At 53.6% G+C, this 16,681-nt stretch overlaps 6 protein-coding genes across 6 annotated transcripts; 4 read left to right on the top strand and 2 right to left on the bottom strand.

Annotated features, from left to right (window-relative positions):
* Window positions 1–657: 657 nt before the first annotated feature.
* Window positions 658–1,767, top strand: HMPREF1120_02206 (urease accessory protein; the record flags this gene model as incomplete). The annotated part of the gene is made up of 1 exon (XM_009156242.1): window positions 658–1,767. One exon carries the CDS (start codon window positions 658–660, stop codon window positions 1,765–1,767), a length of 1,110 nt encoding a protein of 369 aa, XP_009154490.1.
* Window positions 1,768–2,436: 669 nt separating this feature from the next.
* HMPREF1120_02205 (gluconate 5-dehydrogenase) lies at window positions 2,437–3,432 on the top strand (the record flags this gene model as incomplete). Its single annotated transcript, XM_009156241.1, has 3 exons — window positions 2,437–2,512; window positions 2,568–2,612; window positions 2,672–3,432. 3 exons carry the CDS (start codon window positions 2,437–2,439, stop codon window positions 3,430–3,432), a joined length of 882 nt encoding a protein of 293 aa, XP_009154489.1.
* A 344-nt stretch (window positions 3,433–3,776) lies between these two features.
* HMPREF1120_02204 (uncharacterized protein) lies at window positions 3,777–4,703 on the bottom strand (the record flags this gene model as incomplete). Its single annotated transcript, XM_009156240.1, has 2 exons — window positions 3,777–4,199; window positions 4,536–4,703. 2 exons carry the CDS (start codon window positions 4,701–4,703, stop codon window positions 3,777–3,779), a joined length of 591 nt encoding a protein of 196 aa, XP_009154488.1.
* Window positions 4,704–5,706: 1,003 nt separating this feature from the next.
* Window positions 5,707–6,840, top strand: HMPREF1120_02203 (uncharacterized protein; the record flags this gene model as incomplete). The annotated part of the gene is made up of 1 exon (XM_009156239.1): window positions 5,707–6,840. One exon carries the CDS (start codon window positions 5,707–5,709, stop codon window positions 6,838–6,840), a length of 1,134 nt encoding a protein of 377 aa, XP_009154487.1.
* Window positions 6,841–8,126: 1,286 nt separating this feature from the next.
* On the top strand, window positions 8,127–10,484 carry HMPREF1120_02202 (uncharacterized protein; the record flags this gene model as incomplete). Its single annotated transcript, XM_009156238.1, has 1 exon — window positions 8,127–10,484. One exon carries the CDS (start codon window positions 8,127–8,129, stop codon window positions 10,482–10,484), a length of 2,358 nt encoding a protein of 785 aa, XP_009154486.1.
* Window positions 10,485–11,071: 587 nt separating this feature from the next.
* Window positions 11,072–16,448, bottom strand: HMPREF1120_02201 (F-box protein 8; the record flags this gene model as incomplete). The annotated part of the gene is made up of 2 exons (XM_009156237.1): window positions 11,072–12,661; window positions 12,723–16,448. The coding sequence occupies 2 exons, from the start codon at window positions 16,446–16,448 to the stop codon at window positions 11,072–11,074; spliced, it is 5,316 nt and encodes a 1,771-aa protein (XP_009154485.1).
* Between the last annotated feature and the right edge of the window lie 233 nt (window positions 16,449–16,681).

Raw genomic sequence — 16,681 nt, 5'->3', positions numbered from 1 at the left:
TGTGAGCAAGGGATGAAAATAAAAACAATTGTTTTCATGCCAGAGATACTACTTGATGCTATACTACTAGCAGCCCAGGCATCACTCGCCTGGCTCTCCTATAATAATCGGTGTCGAACAATTTTCCCTTCTCACCGCAAGAAAACAAGCGACCAAACAGAGTCTCTCTTCTTGCGCCCGCCTAACTTGATCACTCCTAGCCTCCTTGCCGAAGACATCCCTGGTTTGCGACTATACCTCGATGGAGTTTGGTATGACAGGACCCTTGTCTGGGCGGTGCGTTACTACTATGTAGTAGAGGACCAACACACGTGGGGACCCGGTCGAAGATGGCGTCAAGACGTATTTTTGCTGGAAGATGGCAAGCTGAACAAACTCAAGAAGAGCTTCAGGCAGACTTTTTGACCGGATAAAAATGTCAAGGTGAGTATCGTAGGATAATACTGTATCTTGGTGTTCCAATTTCCTCCTGTTGGGAAAGAGCAATTGAACTTGAATCGCAGCGCAGCCGTTGGTTCGGCGAAATATTATTCCGAAAGATCCCCAGATTCCGCTTCTTGGCTGCGGTCGTTGCCGTGCAAAATAATGTCGCATCGTTCATAGGCCCAGGCCCAAAGCACAGAGAATTCCTTCAAGACCGCCACTTGACTCTGTTGTATGTTTCGTAACCTGCTCAAGTTCAAGATGGCGGCGGAAACAGCGGTCAAGAGGGTCAAGACTGCTCCTCGCCTCATTGGGACTCACAATGGCCATTTCCACGCCGACGAAGCCCTGGCCGTGTACATGCTACGTCTTCTTCCGGAATATGCCTCTGCCAGCCTGATCAGAACGCGCGATCCTGGCCTGCTTGACACTTGCCATACAGTCGTTGATGTTGGTGGGGAGTACGACGTGTCCCTAAATCGCTACGACCACCACCAGCGCACATTCGATACAGCCTTCCCGGACCACAAGACCAAACTGTCTTCCGCTGGACTTGTCTACATGCATTTCGGTGAAGCCATCATTGCTCAGCATACCGGACTTCCGATTGATCATCCTGACGTGGACCTCCTCTACCGGAAGTTGTACGACGATTTCGTCGAGGCGATCGACGCCAATGATAACGGCATTTCCAAGTACGACGACGCTTTGTTAGAGAAAGCAGGCATTGAAAAGAGATTCAAAGATGGTGGCATCACTCTTCCAAGTCTGGTCAACGACATGAATCATGAGGATCCCCTGGCGCTGGGGACGCCTTCGAGGAACACCGAGGAAGAGCCGCAAGCAGAAGAGGACTACCGTTTCTCTCAAGCTTCTGCTCTTATGGGTAAGGCATTTCTCCGCAAACTCCACGGCGCGGCCACCGCGTGGCTTCCCGCTCGAGCCATTGTCAAGGAAGCCTTCGCAGCGCGTGAGAGTGCGCATCCTTCTGGACAGCTCTTGGTCTTGCCCCGCGCTGGAATTCCGTGGAAGGAACATCTTTACAACATAGAGGAGGAGGCGGGCTTGCCAGCGGAAAAGAAGATTCTGTACGTGATATACCCGGAGAAAGAAGAGCCAGGATCAAAATGGAGGATTCAGGCTGTCAGCAAAGACCTGTCAAGCTTTGAGAACCGCAAGAGTCTGCCGGAATCCTGGCGTGGTGTGAGAGATGCAGAGCTGGATGCTCTCTTGGGGGATAACGTCGAGGATGGTGCCGTTTTCGTGCATGCAAGCGGCTTTATTGGAGGTCACAAGACGGAGGCTGGTGTTCGTTCCATGGCGGCTTTGGCACTGGCGTCGTGAGCAGGAAGTGTACGTCCACCATGTTACCTTTACGAGATTTCCTAGGGCAATGATCGAGTCAACATCTGGATACTGCGGCGTCTGGTACCCATTCGGTCGAGCCAGTTTCCGAGCATTGAATTTGTTCGCAGCCCCCGATCAAATTGGGAAGTGGCACATTGCATTCTCAGGCCCATCATACATCTCACAGAGAAAGATCGCGGCCGGTGCCCTCCAGCATGACATTACGGGATCAGATCCTAGGCACAACCGGTGCCAGTACGGAGCGATATGTTTCGAACACCCAGGCATATGTGGTTTGTTGGAGGAATAGCAAAGGGACAATCCTAGTAGAGGCTGAGATTTAGAGGAAGACCAGGGCCGCGACGCGAGGCTGTGGATGGAAGCAAACTCCTTGCGGAAATGATATCCGCAGTTCAATTGCCCCTTTTTGCAGGGGTCCGCCGTTGCCTTACTGACGTCATAGACGGTCACTGAGTGCGATTCAATCACTGCAGGTGCGAACTTGACGATTGCACGCGACACTCGCCCACAACTTGAACCTTGGCCTCAATATAATCTGTACTTTTTCTACCTCACTGGCACGAAACCACTTCCAGTTTTTCTCATTGTAACCCTTCTGCAAACTGTCAAGCATCCGCGTCCAGTTCACCTAAACTTCCACTCAATATGGCATCCACTGAAGACCTCCACATTGCCAATTTGTTCTCGCTCAAAGGCTATGTCTGTCTCGTGACTGGAGGAGGTACGGACCTATGATCTACATTTTGCCGCTTGTTGGGCTAACGACAGTCGATCAGGAACCGGGATTGGCCTCATGGCCACCCAAGCGCTCGCAGCAAATGGTAATGTGTCAACAAACCTCTCTACTCAGAACTCCCATCTGACCACGTTCCCCTCACAGGCGCCAAAGTGTACATCACCGGACGAAGAAAGGAAGTGCTGGAAAACGCGGCGCAAAAGCACAGCCCACAGTCTCGCGACAGCAGTCTCAACGGGGAAATCATCCCGATCGGCCCATGCGATGTGACCAAGAAGGAAGACCTTGAACGGATTACGGCCGAGTTAGAGTCCAAGGAGAAGTATTTGTCGCTGGTCGTCGCGGCCGCAGGTGTCTCCGGACCCAAGGGAAGACCCGACACCAGCGACGCCCACGAACTCAAGGCCAAGCTGTGGGAGGAAGACCCCGAAGCATGGAACTCGACGTACAACACCAACGTGACGGGTGTGTTCTTCTCGGTGGTTTCATTCCTGCCACTCTTGCAACGGGCACCGAAGGGCCAAACCAGCAGCGTCATTGTGATTTCCAGCATGTCCGGCATGATGCGAGACTCGCAGGCTCACTTCAGCTATAACGCCGCCAAGGCGGCCACTGCTCATCTTTCGCGCATGATGAGCAAGGAGTTTGCAAAGACCGGAATCCGCGTCAACAGTATCGCGCCGGGCTATTTCCCGTCCGAAATGACCATGAAGGGATCCGACGAGGATAACAAGGCCCATATGCCCAAGGAAAAGGTCGAGGAAAAGGGCCACAGTGTGCCGGCTGGTCGTGCAGGCAGTGATGAGGAAATGGCCATGGGCGTCATCTTCTTGTCCAAATGTGGTTATGTCAATGGTGAGGTGCTGAAGTTGGATGGTGGCGTCTTGAACGAAGTTGGCAGCTAGGTAGTTGGTTGTTGGTCTCGGTCAGCTTTCAAACAGTCCATCTGTTTATGACTTATGCGTGCATGCTCAGAAACCACAGTAGGGTATGGCAGTTGATTGCTCGGGAAGAGCTGAGAAGAAAGGGAATAGAGCAAAAAGTGTCGTTTCACCTGCAATAGAAACAAGGAATCCAGCCGAGAACGCAAATCAAATGTTGTGTTTTCATTCTTTTCATGTCCACCCACCCTTAGCATCGTCTCGTTATCGTCTCATATTTTCCTTGGCTGAGATCCCAAATCTCTTCGATTCCCTCTCCGTGGCTCATTCATCGTGGGTCAGTAGCATTGGCGGAATGTCTCTTTCTCTCAATAATGTCCCCAAATCCCCCGACTAGCCACCTCCCCAACATTCCCATCCAAATCGGCAAAATACACACTCCGTCCACCCCTCGGCCACTCGACTTTGCCGAGGACTTTGACCTTCTTCTCTTTGAACCATTGTTCCCATGCGCTCACGTCATCTGGCGACGGGACTGCGAAACAAAAGTGCTGATGTAGGCTTCCGGGGGTCGACGGAGAAGGAGAAGATGATACTTTGGAATCTTCCTCGGAGGCAGAAATGGAGGTGGTAGTGTTGTAGGCGGGCAGTAGTAAATCAAGAATATTCTGCGTCGGCCCGTGACCGGGGATCGTGCCACGGTTGTCGGGCATGTGTGAGTCTGCTGCAGTGGCGCCGAGCTGGAATAGGAGGAGGGTGGTTTGAGCGAAGGAGAAGCCGGACATTCGTGGCTTTTTGGGGAGAATTAAAGGTGACATGATTAGTTGGGCATTAAAGAATTGAAGGGGTCGATGTCTTGATGGTATGAATGGGAAATGCGTAGGAACACACACATAAATTCGGTCGACATTGATGAATTTTCAGGCGGGAAGTGATTTAGACTGAAATGGTTATAGAGTGAATGGCAACTTTGATGCTCGGGAAATGCATGTTTGTCCACATGGTCTCTTATGGTTTAGCAAAGAGGTTGAGGCAGCAATGAATGACTTGGAGGACATGTCGTTGACTGGTATTGACATTGCTTGAATGCAGTGGGTGGGTGCGATCAGTTACAGTACATGACTTACAGTATCAAGAAAAGGCTGGACATTCAAAATGTCTCTGTAGAATGCCGTGGATGCTTTCAGGTCTTTGACCTGTAGACATGTTTCGAGGATATGCGTGATGGGAGGAGGCGGTCGTGGGTGTGACTGCTCGGGAGTCCCCGTGTCCTTTGCCCCTGGTTGTTGGGCCATTGTGGTATTCCGTTGTACGGATACAGATGAGATGAATGATCGCACCCCTGACTTAGGTCTGACAGTAACGGCTGCTATACTTGGTGAGGAGATGGCCCTTCGAACCTGGGAGGTGGGTCGATATGGGTTCAGAGCCAGACGAACAGTGCTGGTGGTGCCCTTGCTCCCTGTGGACTTGAGCCAACTTGGTGCTCGTCTCATGGCACTCCCATCTCGGGCCCGACAGGGCTGGCTGTGAAGTATGAGAGATAGTATAAGCAGTATCCAGGATCTTCGTCTGTTGGTCACGCGATGTCCTGGTCGAACATTGGAGATTCAGAGCACGGGTAAAAGGGGCCAGCTGGCATAAAAGGTACTCGACTCTTGTGTCTCCAACTTGAAGGCTGCTGCTGATGATGTTGAACGTGATAGAGAAGGATGGTGGTTGTCGTCGCGGGGAAGAGGTCTTGCAGAAGATATTACTCAGCAACTCCTCCTTCAGTCTCCGGAGGGGTGGAGCCCAACAACCTCCCACAACCGTCTAGTTCGTCGTGAGATCTTCCACCCACGCAAGGACAGATTTTAAAGGTGGGTGTTTGAAAGCTTCAGTTCCTAAGGTAGGCAAATGAAGGTAAGCACGCTGACCGCCTCCTGCGTGCCCGAGGTAGTAGGGCATGAAACTCCAGCCCTCGCGGCTCGTTTGACGCCTTCTCATCCAATGGAGGCAGACCTGCAGCCCAGTTCTGGCGCCCTTCGACGATGGCGCCTAGAACCATCTATCTTTGCTGCAGCTCTGCAGTAGCCATGCCTCAAAATAGAAATATCAAGTTGTTGACCGTCAAATGGCTTCACGGCGCGTCCCACAAGGAGAAGAGGGCAATAAGATGTCCAAGTCCAACATTCCTTCTGGAGGCGGTACTTGCTGGCCTACAAAAGCCCTTGAGCATTCATACTTGAGCCGGCTGTCAACCTCACTTGGACGATCCCCCACAATCTCACCTTAATATCAATCAGGGTGCCGAAAATGCCCTCCTCGACGCGATCTCCTATCAGCCTTTCCCGTCACCGTCGGCAAACGTCTTCCACAATCAGCAGCAATGAATCTCGAAGTCCTACAAGCTCATTCGGCTCGTCTACCTACCGATCCACTACCCTTGAAACAAGCAACATTAGTGTTGAGCACGAGCAGATGGATGATGAGAGGTGGTGTCGCTTGGCTTTCGCCTTAGGCATGCCTTACGGTGAAGTCAGGCATCACAGCCCAGAGTCCGCCAAGCTCGTCCAGCGGGTACGAGCTCAGAAGCATATAAGCAGCAAAGGCATAACGCGTCTCATTGCACCCTTGCTTCTACAAGTGTCCCGGAAACACGGAATCATCAACTTTGGCACCAACAGTGCCTTCCACCAGGACAGCGTTCCTCACGGCTTGCCCGGCTTTGAGATGGAAGGATCCTGGAGAACTAAACTCCCGACACCCAAACCTACCTTTACCTTCGGGTACTCGTCCGACGCCTTTACATCTCACGAGCTTGAGTTACAACGCGGGATCATTGCCAACAGCCGAAACGAACCTTGTGACCTTGACAAGCTTTCACAGCCTGTGCCCGATGTTTTCTGGCCGTTCCTGGTGCTGGAGAGCCACGAAGGATCTATGGCCGCCGCAAGGAATGCCTGCGCTGATTCTGCGGCGGCTTGCAACAACGCGCCGATGGTCTTTGCAGCTGCCGTCCAACAGCCGGCGAAACGTTACCATGACCTGGATTTCCTTTGGGGCTTAAGCAAGGCGGCCCAGTCATTCTCCCTTGCTATCAACGGCAAGACTGCGTGTCTCAATACACATAATTCAGAAGGTTGTCTGCCTCATGGGATGGCTACCATCAGAACGTACCGACTCGATGATGAGAGAGATGTCGAAGCCATGGCAGCCCGGATACGGAGCATACTGATATGGGCCGAGAACTGCAGGCTACAATCTATACTTGACTTATTGCAAGGTTTTGACAAGAGAGTTGAGCTGGCAAAGGACTCTGTGATGGTGACGCAAGAGGTCTATGTACCTCCGCAACTCGAAATGCGTAGCCAGCCATCAAGGAAGAGACGCGGCGTGATCAGAAATGTGATTGTCGATAGTTTACCGCGCTGGGCACGGGAATTTTGATGGCAACAGCCAGCATTGCAAGCTGCAGAAACAGTGCCATGGTTGGTGTGTCCTACAAACATTGTACAATTCTGGTGTAGTGGGCTGCATACACTATGATGCATGTGGCGCTCAATGACGGGGTGTTGCAACGTGAGGGAGGGTGGTTGAGAATGGCTGGGCTTAGGGACTGTTTTCCAAACCAGCGGTGAAGATCCGACAGCTCGGTCGAGGAGCAGAGTTGTCCCTAAGATTAGATCAACCAAACTGTACCTCTATCAGATCTTTGTTCGGCTCAGTGATATGCCGGCTCGGAAGGTGTGATATAAGCAAGCGGCAGCGCCGGTCACCGCATCATGTGCGCGCTGATCAAGGTTTTGATGGGCTCTGTCCGCAAGGCTGGCCAATCATATCGGCTTCTGCTCAGGGGCAGACTTCTCATGCCTCCTCCATCTTCACGAATCCCGCCTGGAAACTACACACTACCTCTCCCAGCCATTTCTGTTTATGGGACGCCTAAACCTCTGACAGTGTGTATGGTTCACATTCCACTTGGACAGTCGGTTCAGCACAGTTACACGTTTCAGCCTCGGAAAGCCGGTCAGCCTATCGAGCTTCAAGCATAAGCGCCGAAATGTTTCGCAATCTCTGGATCTGTCCAGTCATTCGTCCACCCGCAGCGACTCTTAATCCGCAACTGTGACGAGACCGACTCAAGGACCCAGGTGCCGCGACTTATTTGTGAGAGCGTCTCCCGTTCCACACCCCTGGATCGTCCTGGGACCGGAGGTCGACCACAACGAGGGTGGTTTTAAAATACCCCGGCCACATCCAATCCCTGTCCGAACCGCCAAACAAGCTTCGGACTTTGTTCTGGTAGCGCCGTTGATAAGGCATATCTGGTATGGTTCAGCACAAAGTTCTACCACGGTTAAGCCAGGTAAGTGGTCCGTCCTCTGCAGCCGCCTGTGCAACCAAAGCTTTCTCCTTTCCGTATACAATTCAGGTAAGTTCCGGGCTGCTAGCACCGTCTTCTAATGGGCGGCTACGCCACAGAAACAGTGAGTTCGGATGTTCCCATGTGATGCTAGTATGGGGTACGGAGATAATGCCCCGTGTTGAACTGCCATGCGTGCAAACCGCGGCCACAGTGGTACCCATATACTGCATTCCTCGCTCTCGACACGCTACCACTGCCAGGACACTTCCTACTTGCCAGAAGAGTCGTCCCTCACTGCCACAGCAACTTCGAAGCTCGTTGATATCAGTTACAGAACAGAGAAACAGGTAGTCTACTCACAGACACGATGGATATCGCCATTGAGCCTGACAAGGAAACCATCACCATAAAGTACACATCATCGGAACCTCTGTCGACGTCGGCAGGTGACTGTATGGCTGCTGCTAAGACCACCGCTGCTTCCGACTTGCCTCCCTTCTGCTACGATGGGAGCCATCTCTCCTGGAGACAATTCCGTCAACAAGTCTTAGGACCCCACCGCATCCGGATCATGGAATCTGCACCTGGAGAAAAGATCCCAGCATCACTGGTCGAGTTGGTCGAAGCAGACCTGCCAAATGCTTCGAGGTACATTGAGCTCAAGCACGCCTTCCGGGAACAAGTCAAGACCGGTCGCGGATTCGGCCCGTCCCCTATTTTCCCACCAAATCTCCTCCCATCCATTGATGACGAGGCCAGACTTGCACGCTGTATGATCCCCTGCTTCAGCCGCGAGACACTTCCCGAACGGGCCCTGAACCAGATGGGCCCCTTCTACGAGCTCCAAGTGCCACGGTCTGGACTCGGATGTGGATTTTCATCGTCTGCCCTGAGTGCCGAAGAGACAGCCGTTCTCCCACCCTGGCTAGTGGCGACCGGCACCATCGTCCACTTCGACACCGGCTACATCTCTCCGGGCGCCGCACTCTACTGTCCCTTCCTGATTTTCGAGCGGGCATACGGCGAAAAGGAAAAACGCTTCGAAGCCGCCAACAACCAAAGCGCCGTCGGCGGGGCATGTTGCGTGCGCGCTCTTCACATGCTGTACGCAAAGGCATGGAAGGGCCAATTGATGCCAGAACTTCCAGTGGCCTTTTCCTGCGTCATTGACAACGCATTCGCCGTCCTGAATATCCATTGGATCGACCATGGTCAAGCGTACTGTATGTCTCCATTGTGCAAGTTCGACTTGAGCAAGGATGAGCATTTCCACTCGTTTCTCGTCTGGGTCGATGCCATCGGCAAATGGGCCCTGGCTCATCTGTTGCCCATGGTCAAGACGGCTCTTGGCCGCTTACGGTCGCAAAGAGACACGCCGCCGCCGACACCACCGGCTGCGTCAGCTTCAACTTCGGCTGTTGCCGTGGCTGCGGCGGCGAAACTGACTCTAGACACTGGCGCTCAAGCCTCTGTCACCAACGATACGCTGATCAAATCTCTAAAAACGACATTTGACAATATCCCCTGGAGGTTCGAGGACGACGAGTTCACGCCCGTCAGCAGCAGTACCGCCAGCTGGGGCAGTCCGCTCACTGCCACGGCCATGACTTTTGGGTCTGAAGACGGAATTGTGTCGGGTCGATCGAGCTTCAGTTTTTCCAACGTTGCATATCCGCCGCGGCGGATGCGTCCTCCGACTCCGATTTCCACATCCTTTTCTGGCGTCTACGCGCCCTCACAATTGCGGACTCCTACCACCACTTCGTTTCATCAGCACCGCAGGCTTTCACAGGTAGATCAAGCTCATGGCCAGGGTCAGGGTCAGGGCAACGGAACACCTCCCCCAGCATATAATACTTGTTCAAATTGTCCTGCTGCAGCTACTGCTGCCATTGTTACCACACAGTCTTCGCAAGCCCTTGGGGTGACGACTTCCAACAATCCCAACCCAGACCTAGTGTGGCAGAAACGTCTATCCCATGCCATGGACGAGATCCGCGATCTTCAACGTCAACTGCTCGACATGAAGAACCAAGTCGCTGCTTCAACTGAGTCCCTGCAGACGGAATTGGCAGAGGTCAAGACGGCCATGAGTTCGGTTTTGAGAAAGGAGACGCTCACGCGCTCGTTGTTGAGGCAGAATGGTAACAATGGTGTGGTTGTCTCATCTCGGTCATCATCAATATCATCAATTGATGTCCATGAGACTTGGTCGGTGATGGGCTTGGGCGTGGGCATGGGGACTAATCTTGCCGACGGCAAAAACTCAAACCGGACGCCCTTGAAAGATTGTGGCCTGTCGATCAGTTCCGCCCAAGGTTGCCTAGGGACGGCAACAGACAAAGCTGGGGATGCGCACGAGCACTCGTGCAAAAATGACAAGCAAAGCTTGAACCCGTCGGTGCCCTTGAGACATGTGTCTGATTGTGGAACTGAGGCTCCTGCAGAGAACGAGTCAGAGACACAGACACAGACGCAGACAGAGATACAGACATGTGTCCAGGACGATGTTACTGATGCTGTTGCCGACGCTGATACCGACGCTCAGCTCAGCAGCAGTTATCCATCTGACACAATCAAAATCGTCCCGTCCTCGGCGCGCTTCACTGGCATGTCAGCCCTGGTGTTGAAGTACATGCCGCTGCCGTTCCCGCTGCCGCACTCGAGCATATTACTCCTCGTCTTGATCTGGGCTGTGTCAGCGACTTGTTCCTATGCATGCTAGTCCGAGCGGCGTAGGATGGCGCTGGGTATTAAGGGCAATCGAGTCGGGTCTGATCTTGGGTCCGGTCTGAGGTCCGGGGTCACTACCGCAGAAAGAGCCACATATAGGTACCTACCTGTATATCTACATATTACCATATCTATCTATCTATCTATGTAAATATATACGTGTGTGCGCGTGTCTCCTTCTCTCCATCGATACTAAAATGAAGGAGAACGATCCGTGCCCAAAGAGACCTTGGACTTTTTGGAAAAATAGTGTAGCCAACTAGGTCCTATCACTATCGACTCACACTTATGTAAATAAGCTGCCTAGACCGTCCATGGCCTGCCTGCTCTTCTAGTAAGGTGATTGATTTCTCACAGGTTGGTACTGTAGGACCAGCAGCCTCCAAAATTCTACGATGACATACCATAATATAGCATAAGTACCTAATTTATATCACCTATCACAATCGCCATCAAAATGACATACCGTTATATTGCTGCTTGCAGACTGCTTCTTACAAGCTCTGACCTTCACCAGTCAAGATCATAGCCTACGGGGTGGGTGATGCGTACAATCAGCTACGTATCTACCTAGCTATCTCATCTTTTTTCCGCTCCGCCACCCCCATCTCTCGTCTGTGGTCTTGATCCATCACCACCACCAGCAGCAAGCTTCCGATTCTCATCAGAAGTAGCACCGCCACCACCGCTGTTCACTTCACCCGCTTGAGCAGAAGCCGGTTCAGGCTGAGGAGGTGGTGGTGTAGGAAACAACTCGTCGACCAATCCGGGCAAAAACCGATTCAACCGAGTCACGGTCTCGGGCCAGACTTGGATTTCTTCTTCTTCTTCTTCTTCTTGTTGCTCTTCTTCCTCCATCCCCGTTTCGTCGTTGTCTTCATCTTCTCCTTCCTCCACAGGTCGTCGCTCCTCGCTCTCGTTGCCGTCTTCTTCAGTCTCTTGTTCTTGGAACCCGGTTTCTGGATCCCGTGCACCAGCGTCGGACGACGACCTGGTCTGTCCATCCTTGGTTTCCTCATTATCTGTTCCTGCACTGCTTTGACTTCGTCCATGTCCCTGACGTTGTGGCGGACGTCGCTGCTTGCCACGGACCGCTATTTTCTTGCGTGGTGCTCGAACAAGTTTGTTCTCGCCACTTCTCTCCAAATACCCCGTCCCATCCATAACTAACAAAACATTCTTAACGCCCTCCAACACGGCCTCGGCAAGGGCATCAGCTCCCTCCGTACCCGCATTCATCAGGCGATCCAACAGCTCCAGAATTTTAACCCAGACATCAGCCATGCGGTGGACTTCGACCAGACGGTCCAAGTACCGTAGAAACACCTTACACAACAACGAGGCGATCTGGGCCCTGGTATCATTCATCCCCAGCGGGTCAAGCTGGTAGATTTCGGGTTTGAGGAGTCGCAAAGTCAAGGGGAACAGAACCTCGTCGAAAATGGCCGTCCATTCAGCATGCTGCTTTTCCACCCCCTGTCTCTGTTCGTCATCATCCTGAGAAACCTCATCTTTGCCATTATGTTCATCTGTTGTCTCCAACCCTGCAGCCACAGCTTCAGCCAGCAAAGTACGTTGAAGCGCCGAGAGCGCACGATGCCGCACTTCCCTACAAGGGTTGACGCACTGTGAACACAGCGCCCGAAACACGGGTGACCAGTACGCCGCCCAGGCCTCGTGGCGTTCAAGATGTGATTGCGCAATCAGACTCGGCACGCGGTCGCTGAGCTGGTAGATAAGACCAATAGCCTTGACGGCCCGCTGGACAACCACGATATCCTCATCGCGCGCCGGTTTCGCCTGGTGGCCTCGCTTGGCCGCAAAGTCGCGCCGTTTCTCCTGGATCGACCCTATCGATCCGGCCGTGGCAAAGTCGTTGGCCAATGCAATCGCCGACTCGAAGTTGTCCGCCGTCACCGCCGTCGGCTGCGACGTGGCCAAGGTGGTGAGTATCTCAAACACGGATTCGCCTTCGCTCTTGTGTTGGTGTAGTCGTTGCAATATCGACCAAAAGTCCGGGGATTTGGTCACTTCGTTGCGCAACGGGCCAGGCTCGGCGATGGCGTTGGCGAGGCCCCTGGTGACGGCCTCGGCGGTGCGGTCCAGAACAGTGTCGTCAAAGCTGGAGATGGCATGAAGCACAACTGGGGCACGCATGAAATCGTGTGTCTATAGAACAAAAGTTAGTTGGCACGTACAGTCATATTGATTTTTATGGAGTCAAACTCACATAGCTGTACCGTAGCAGCTCCAGAAGATAATGCACCACCCTGGCCGCGGCCAGAGGATGAAAGTTGGATGCATCTCGGACCGCGTTCTGCAGTGCACCTGTCAACACCTCACCAGCGGCCGCGATGGTTTCGTCATCTCTCAAGGTAAGTAGAGTTGCCAACTCAAGCAAGAAAACGGTGCCAGGGTCATACTCTGGACCAGACTTTTGCATTCGGTGTCCGTTGACCCGGACAGTGACGGGCATAGGACGTTCAGGCTTGACAGCCACGACCGGAGACAGCTCCTCCATCTGGGACAAAATGGCGGACACCAGAGATTTGATCTGCTCAGGCGGCAAGGCAGCCATGCGCTTGAGGACCACATCGGGCTGACACGCCTTGACGCAGTCGACTGCACTCAAGGTATTGTCTAGCTCTTCCTCGGACGGCTCCGGCGGGTCGTCGGCGGCGTAACTCGACAGGTAGGAAGTAAAAGTAGAAAAAATGCCACTATCACCCAACCGGCCATCTCGATCGATGACCTGTGAAGGCGGCTGAAGGGGGATAGGGCCCAAGTCGGCGAGCCGAGTCTCTTCGACTTTCGGCAAGGTAATCAATGAGTTGACGAACAGGTTCCTCAGGATGCGCACCAGGTAGCTCCATGTGTCGCCCACGGCGGTTTCACGGTTCGACAGGATCCTGAAGAGCAGCACGGTTGCCAACTGGGCTCGGAAGTCCCTGCCTAGCCGCACGGCCAGCTCGCTGACCATGATTCTCTTCTTGCCAACCTGTACCTCGGTGTTCAATGCGGTGCTGGGGGGCACCTCGGCGGCCAGACCGGTGATCTGGCTCACGCTATACACGATCCTGTCAAAAGCTTCGGTGATTCCATATTTTGCGGCAATCTGCGCGCATTGGTCGAAACCCACCACGACACGAGAAAAGACGGCGTCGTCCGAGGCCGAGATAAAGACATAGCAGAGCGTGGCGACCATGGGTTTCCAGGTGGCCTTGAACATTTCGGCGTCAAAGGCATTGCTGTCACATAGCTCCAAGGGGCCGGCCTCGGCCGTCTTCATCAACAACTCTTTCCACGCATACTCAAATGCATGTTTGTTGTCGTGCTCATCCGGCAGGATGATCTCGTTCTGTTTGATGGCGTCGTAGATTTCTTGAAGCAAGTCCGGCGGGAAATCCTGGCCGGCATTGACTCCCCTCAAGTTGCGCGCGAACCCTTCATAAGACATGCGTTTCTGTGACTTGAGATTGGGGTTGTACAGCTCGGTGTTGAGCATGATGATGGCATACGTGAGCACAAAGGCCGCGTCCTTGTCGGCAATCTCGTCCGTCGAGACTGTCGCACAGTACTTTTCGGTAAATGTATTGACTATACGTTCGATGAGGGCCGACTCGCCGGGAAGACGGAAAGTACCCAGCATTTCTCGCAGGGCCTCGTCGATGCGCATGCCCTGGAAGTTGAACAGGTCAATGAACGCGGTCAACAGCCGTTCGTTGTTTCGTTTCGTCAGGAACTCGCCGAGAACTTTCTTAGAAACATGCGACGTGCCCTTGAGAAACTGGGCTACCTGGCGAGGGTCGTCCGGATCCTGGATGATGCCGTTTCTCACCAGGTAAGCCACGCCAGCTTTGGGGTCGTCGTTGAACTTGGATGCGCCGCTTTTGATGATGCGCTTCCGAATTCTTTGCATCCTCATCTTTTCAATTCGTTCTTCAGTGCCTGGAGGGGGTTCCTGGTCCAGCCGTTCGGCCATAAATTGGATAAAGGTCAACAGGGAATCCAGACACAAAGGTGGCACATTCGTGGTGCTCCAGGTGGCTGCGTCAGGAAAAGCATTCCGTGACAAGAGACCAACCATGTCTTCGCAAAGATCCTGTCTGTCCACCTCGCAATCATAGTTGACAAAGAGTTCGGCCATGAAACTCGGCATGCGGACCAAAGTCCCAATGTTTTCCACCATGGCCTCTCTGGCCTCGGGCCTCCTGGCCCCTCCTTCTAGCCCCAGCTTCTGCCTGTCCTTGATAGGCACCGGCGTGGATCGGCCACTGCTGGCTTGGGATGGGGCCGGCTTGACCAGTTTTGGAGCTTGCGGCACCCCTTCGTATAGCGACGGATCAATTCCCGGTTCTTGCGGAATGTCAACCCGCGGATGCAGACACGCCACCAAATATGACAGGAACAGTTCCTGCTGTAGTTTCAGTAGTTGTCGACACGTGGCCAACAGAGTCCCGGCAACACGCAAGGAGCTGTTCAGAAGCACCATATTGTCGGATCGGACGAGCTGGAATAAATGGCGGCAGAGATCATCCTGCACAAGGGCAGCTAACGCGGGTTGTCTGGCGATCCAGGGCCCTGAGACCTCCAGGGCAATGTCTATAATCCTCAGAGCCATGATACGCATGGGATCGGTATGGGTTTTGTCATGGGGATCCAAGAGGTCGATCAAAACTCGAAACAGCTCTTTTATCGACGGCAATGCATATGGCTCGACATTCTCTAACCCATTAGCATGCGTCGGAACGGTTGAATGCTGAGGTTCCGACGAGGAAGCGGCCTTGGATTCGGCGCCGGCCCCGGCGTCTTCAGCAGTCGAGGAGGAGCCTCCTTCGACATCGACACTCGGACGATCCGCCAGCTCGCCGTTGCCCATGACGCTTCCCGTCATGGGCGGCTCAATTTTGAGATCACCATCGGCGGCGGCCGTCTTGGTATTAGAACGACTCCTCCCTCCTTCGACCTTGGGAACTTGTTCGATTTTGAGCGTCTTCAACCGGCTAAAGACGACTTGACACATGATGACCATGGCCATCTCGGCCGACCTCCTGAGAACCTCTGAGAGCCGGGATTGACAACACATGCTTAACCCCGTGCTCATCATTTCGCAGATACTCTCGTCTCCAAGCAGGAGACCCTCTGGTCGGGAAATAATGAGTTCCATGAGCCGTAGAATGCGTAGGAGAACCACCTCATCCGCAGCAGTGTCACTAGCTTCGAACCGACAATGCGTTATAGCAGCACTCAGCAAATGCATGGCCAAGGCGATCCGTGGACTTTTCGTCGTGATGATATTGTAGGCAAAGAACTTGGTGACCGAGATTACCGCCAGACTCGTAATCGCCGCACTGGTCGAAGAGCTTCGGATGACCTGTAAGAAAGGATGAAGCAGTTCCGGTGCATCGACGCTACGCACGTCCTTGCAACCCGCCAGATCCCTTCTCAAGCGTGCAAACGCCGAAAGCAGAGGGTTGTCCGGCGTGGGCTTGCCCTTCTTCCCACGCAGGCCCCACCGACTGGCCAGACTGGCATTCTCGTCGTCGTCCGAGGTCGCACTGTTGGTGACGTTGAGTTTGGTCTTGCCCGGGTCGGAAATCGTAGGGCCCTTTCGACCACTTTGCGACGACAACCGTCGTTGTAGATCCTGCTCTTGAGGCCTCGATGCTCCTCCCAGGATGGCCGATACCGACGACTGTGCCCACCGGGCATGCTTGCGCATGGCAGAGGTGATGGTGATACATTCTGTCGTTATGAGCGCAACGGGATCGATCGCAATCGCTGGGGTCGTGTAGTCTGTGGTCATATCGACAGCAAAAGGAGCGAACGACGGTAACGGTAGCGGAGATGATTTGGGCAAGGACTCGGAGCCAGGACGAGGGCCGCCGGAGTTGAGACCTGAAACGTCTATGCTCTCCTCTACATTGTGAGCACTCGCACTCGTGTACGTGCTCATGGCAGGCTGACAGGTGGAGGATGGTTCGATTTGAAGGGCGGTTCAGAGGTTAGTTGTCTACCGCTCGCAAGATGTTCTTGTTCATGATGGGCGCAGCAGAGACGTGTCCTTCAAGTTTCCGCGGCTGGTGGATGGGCGAACGGCGTGGATACTGCGACACAGATACCACGACTCTACCGCTGCAGATACGTGTCAATTATCCCTCCGACAAGACGTAGATGCCTCAAACTGGA

The sequence above is a fragment of the Exophiala dermatitidis genome (genome assembly GCF_000230625.1).
Source record: "Exophiala dermatitidis NIH/UT8656 unplaced genomic scaffold supercont1.2, whole genome shotgun sequence".
NCBI lineage: Eukaryota > Fungi > Ascomycota > Eurotiomycetes > Chaetothyriales > Herpotrichiellaceae > Exophiala > Exophiala dermatitidis.
This window is presented reverse-complemented; position numbering and strand designations above follow the sequence as displayed.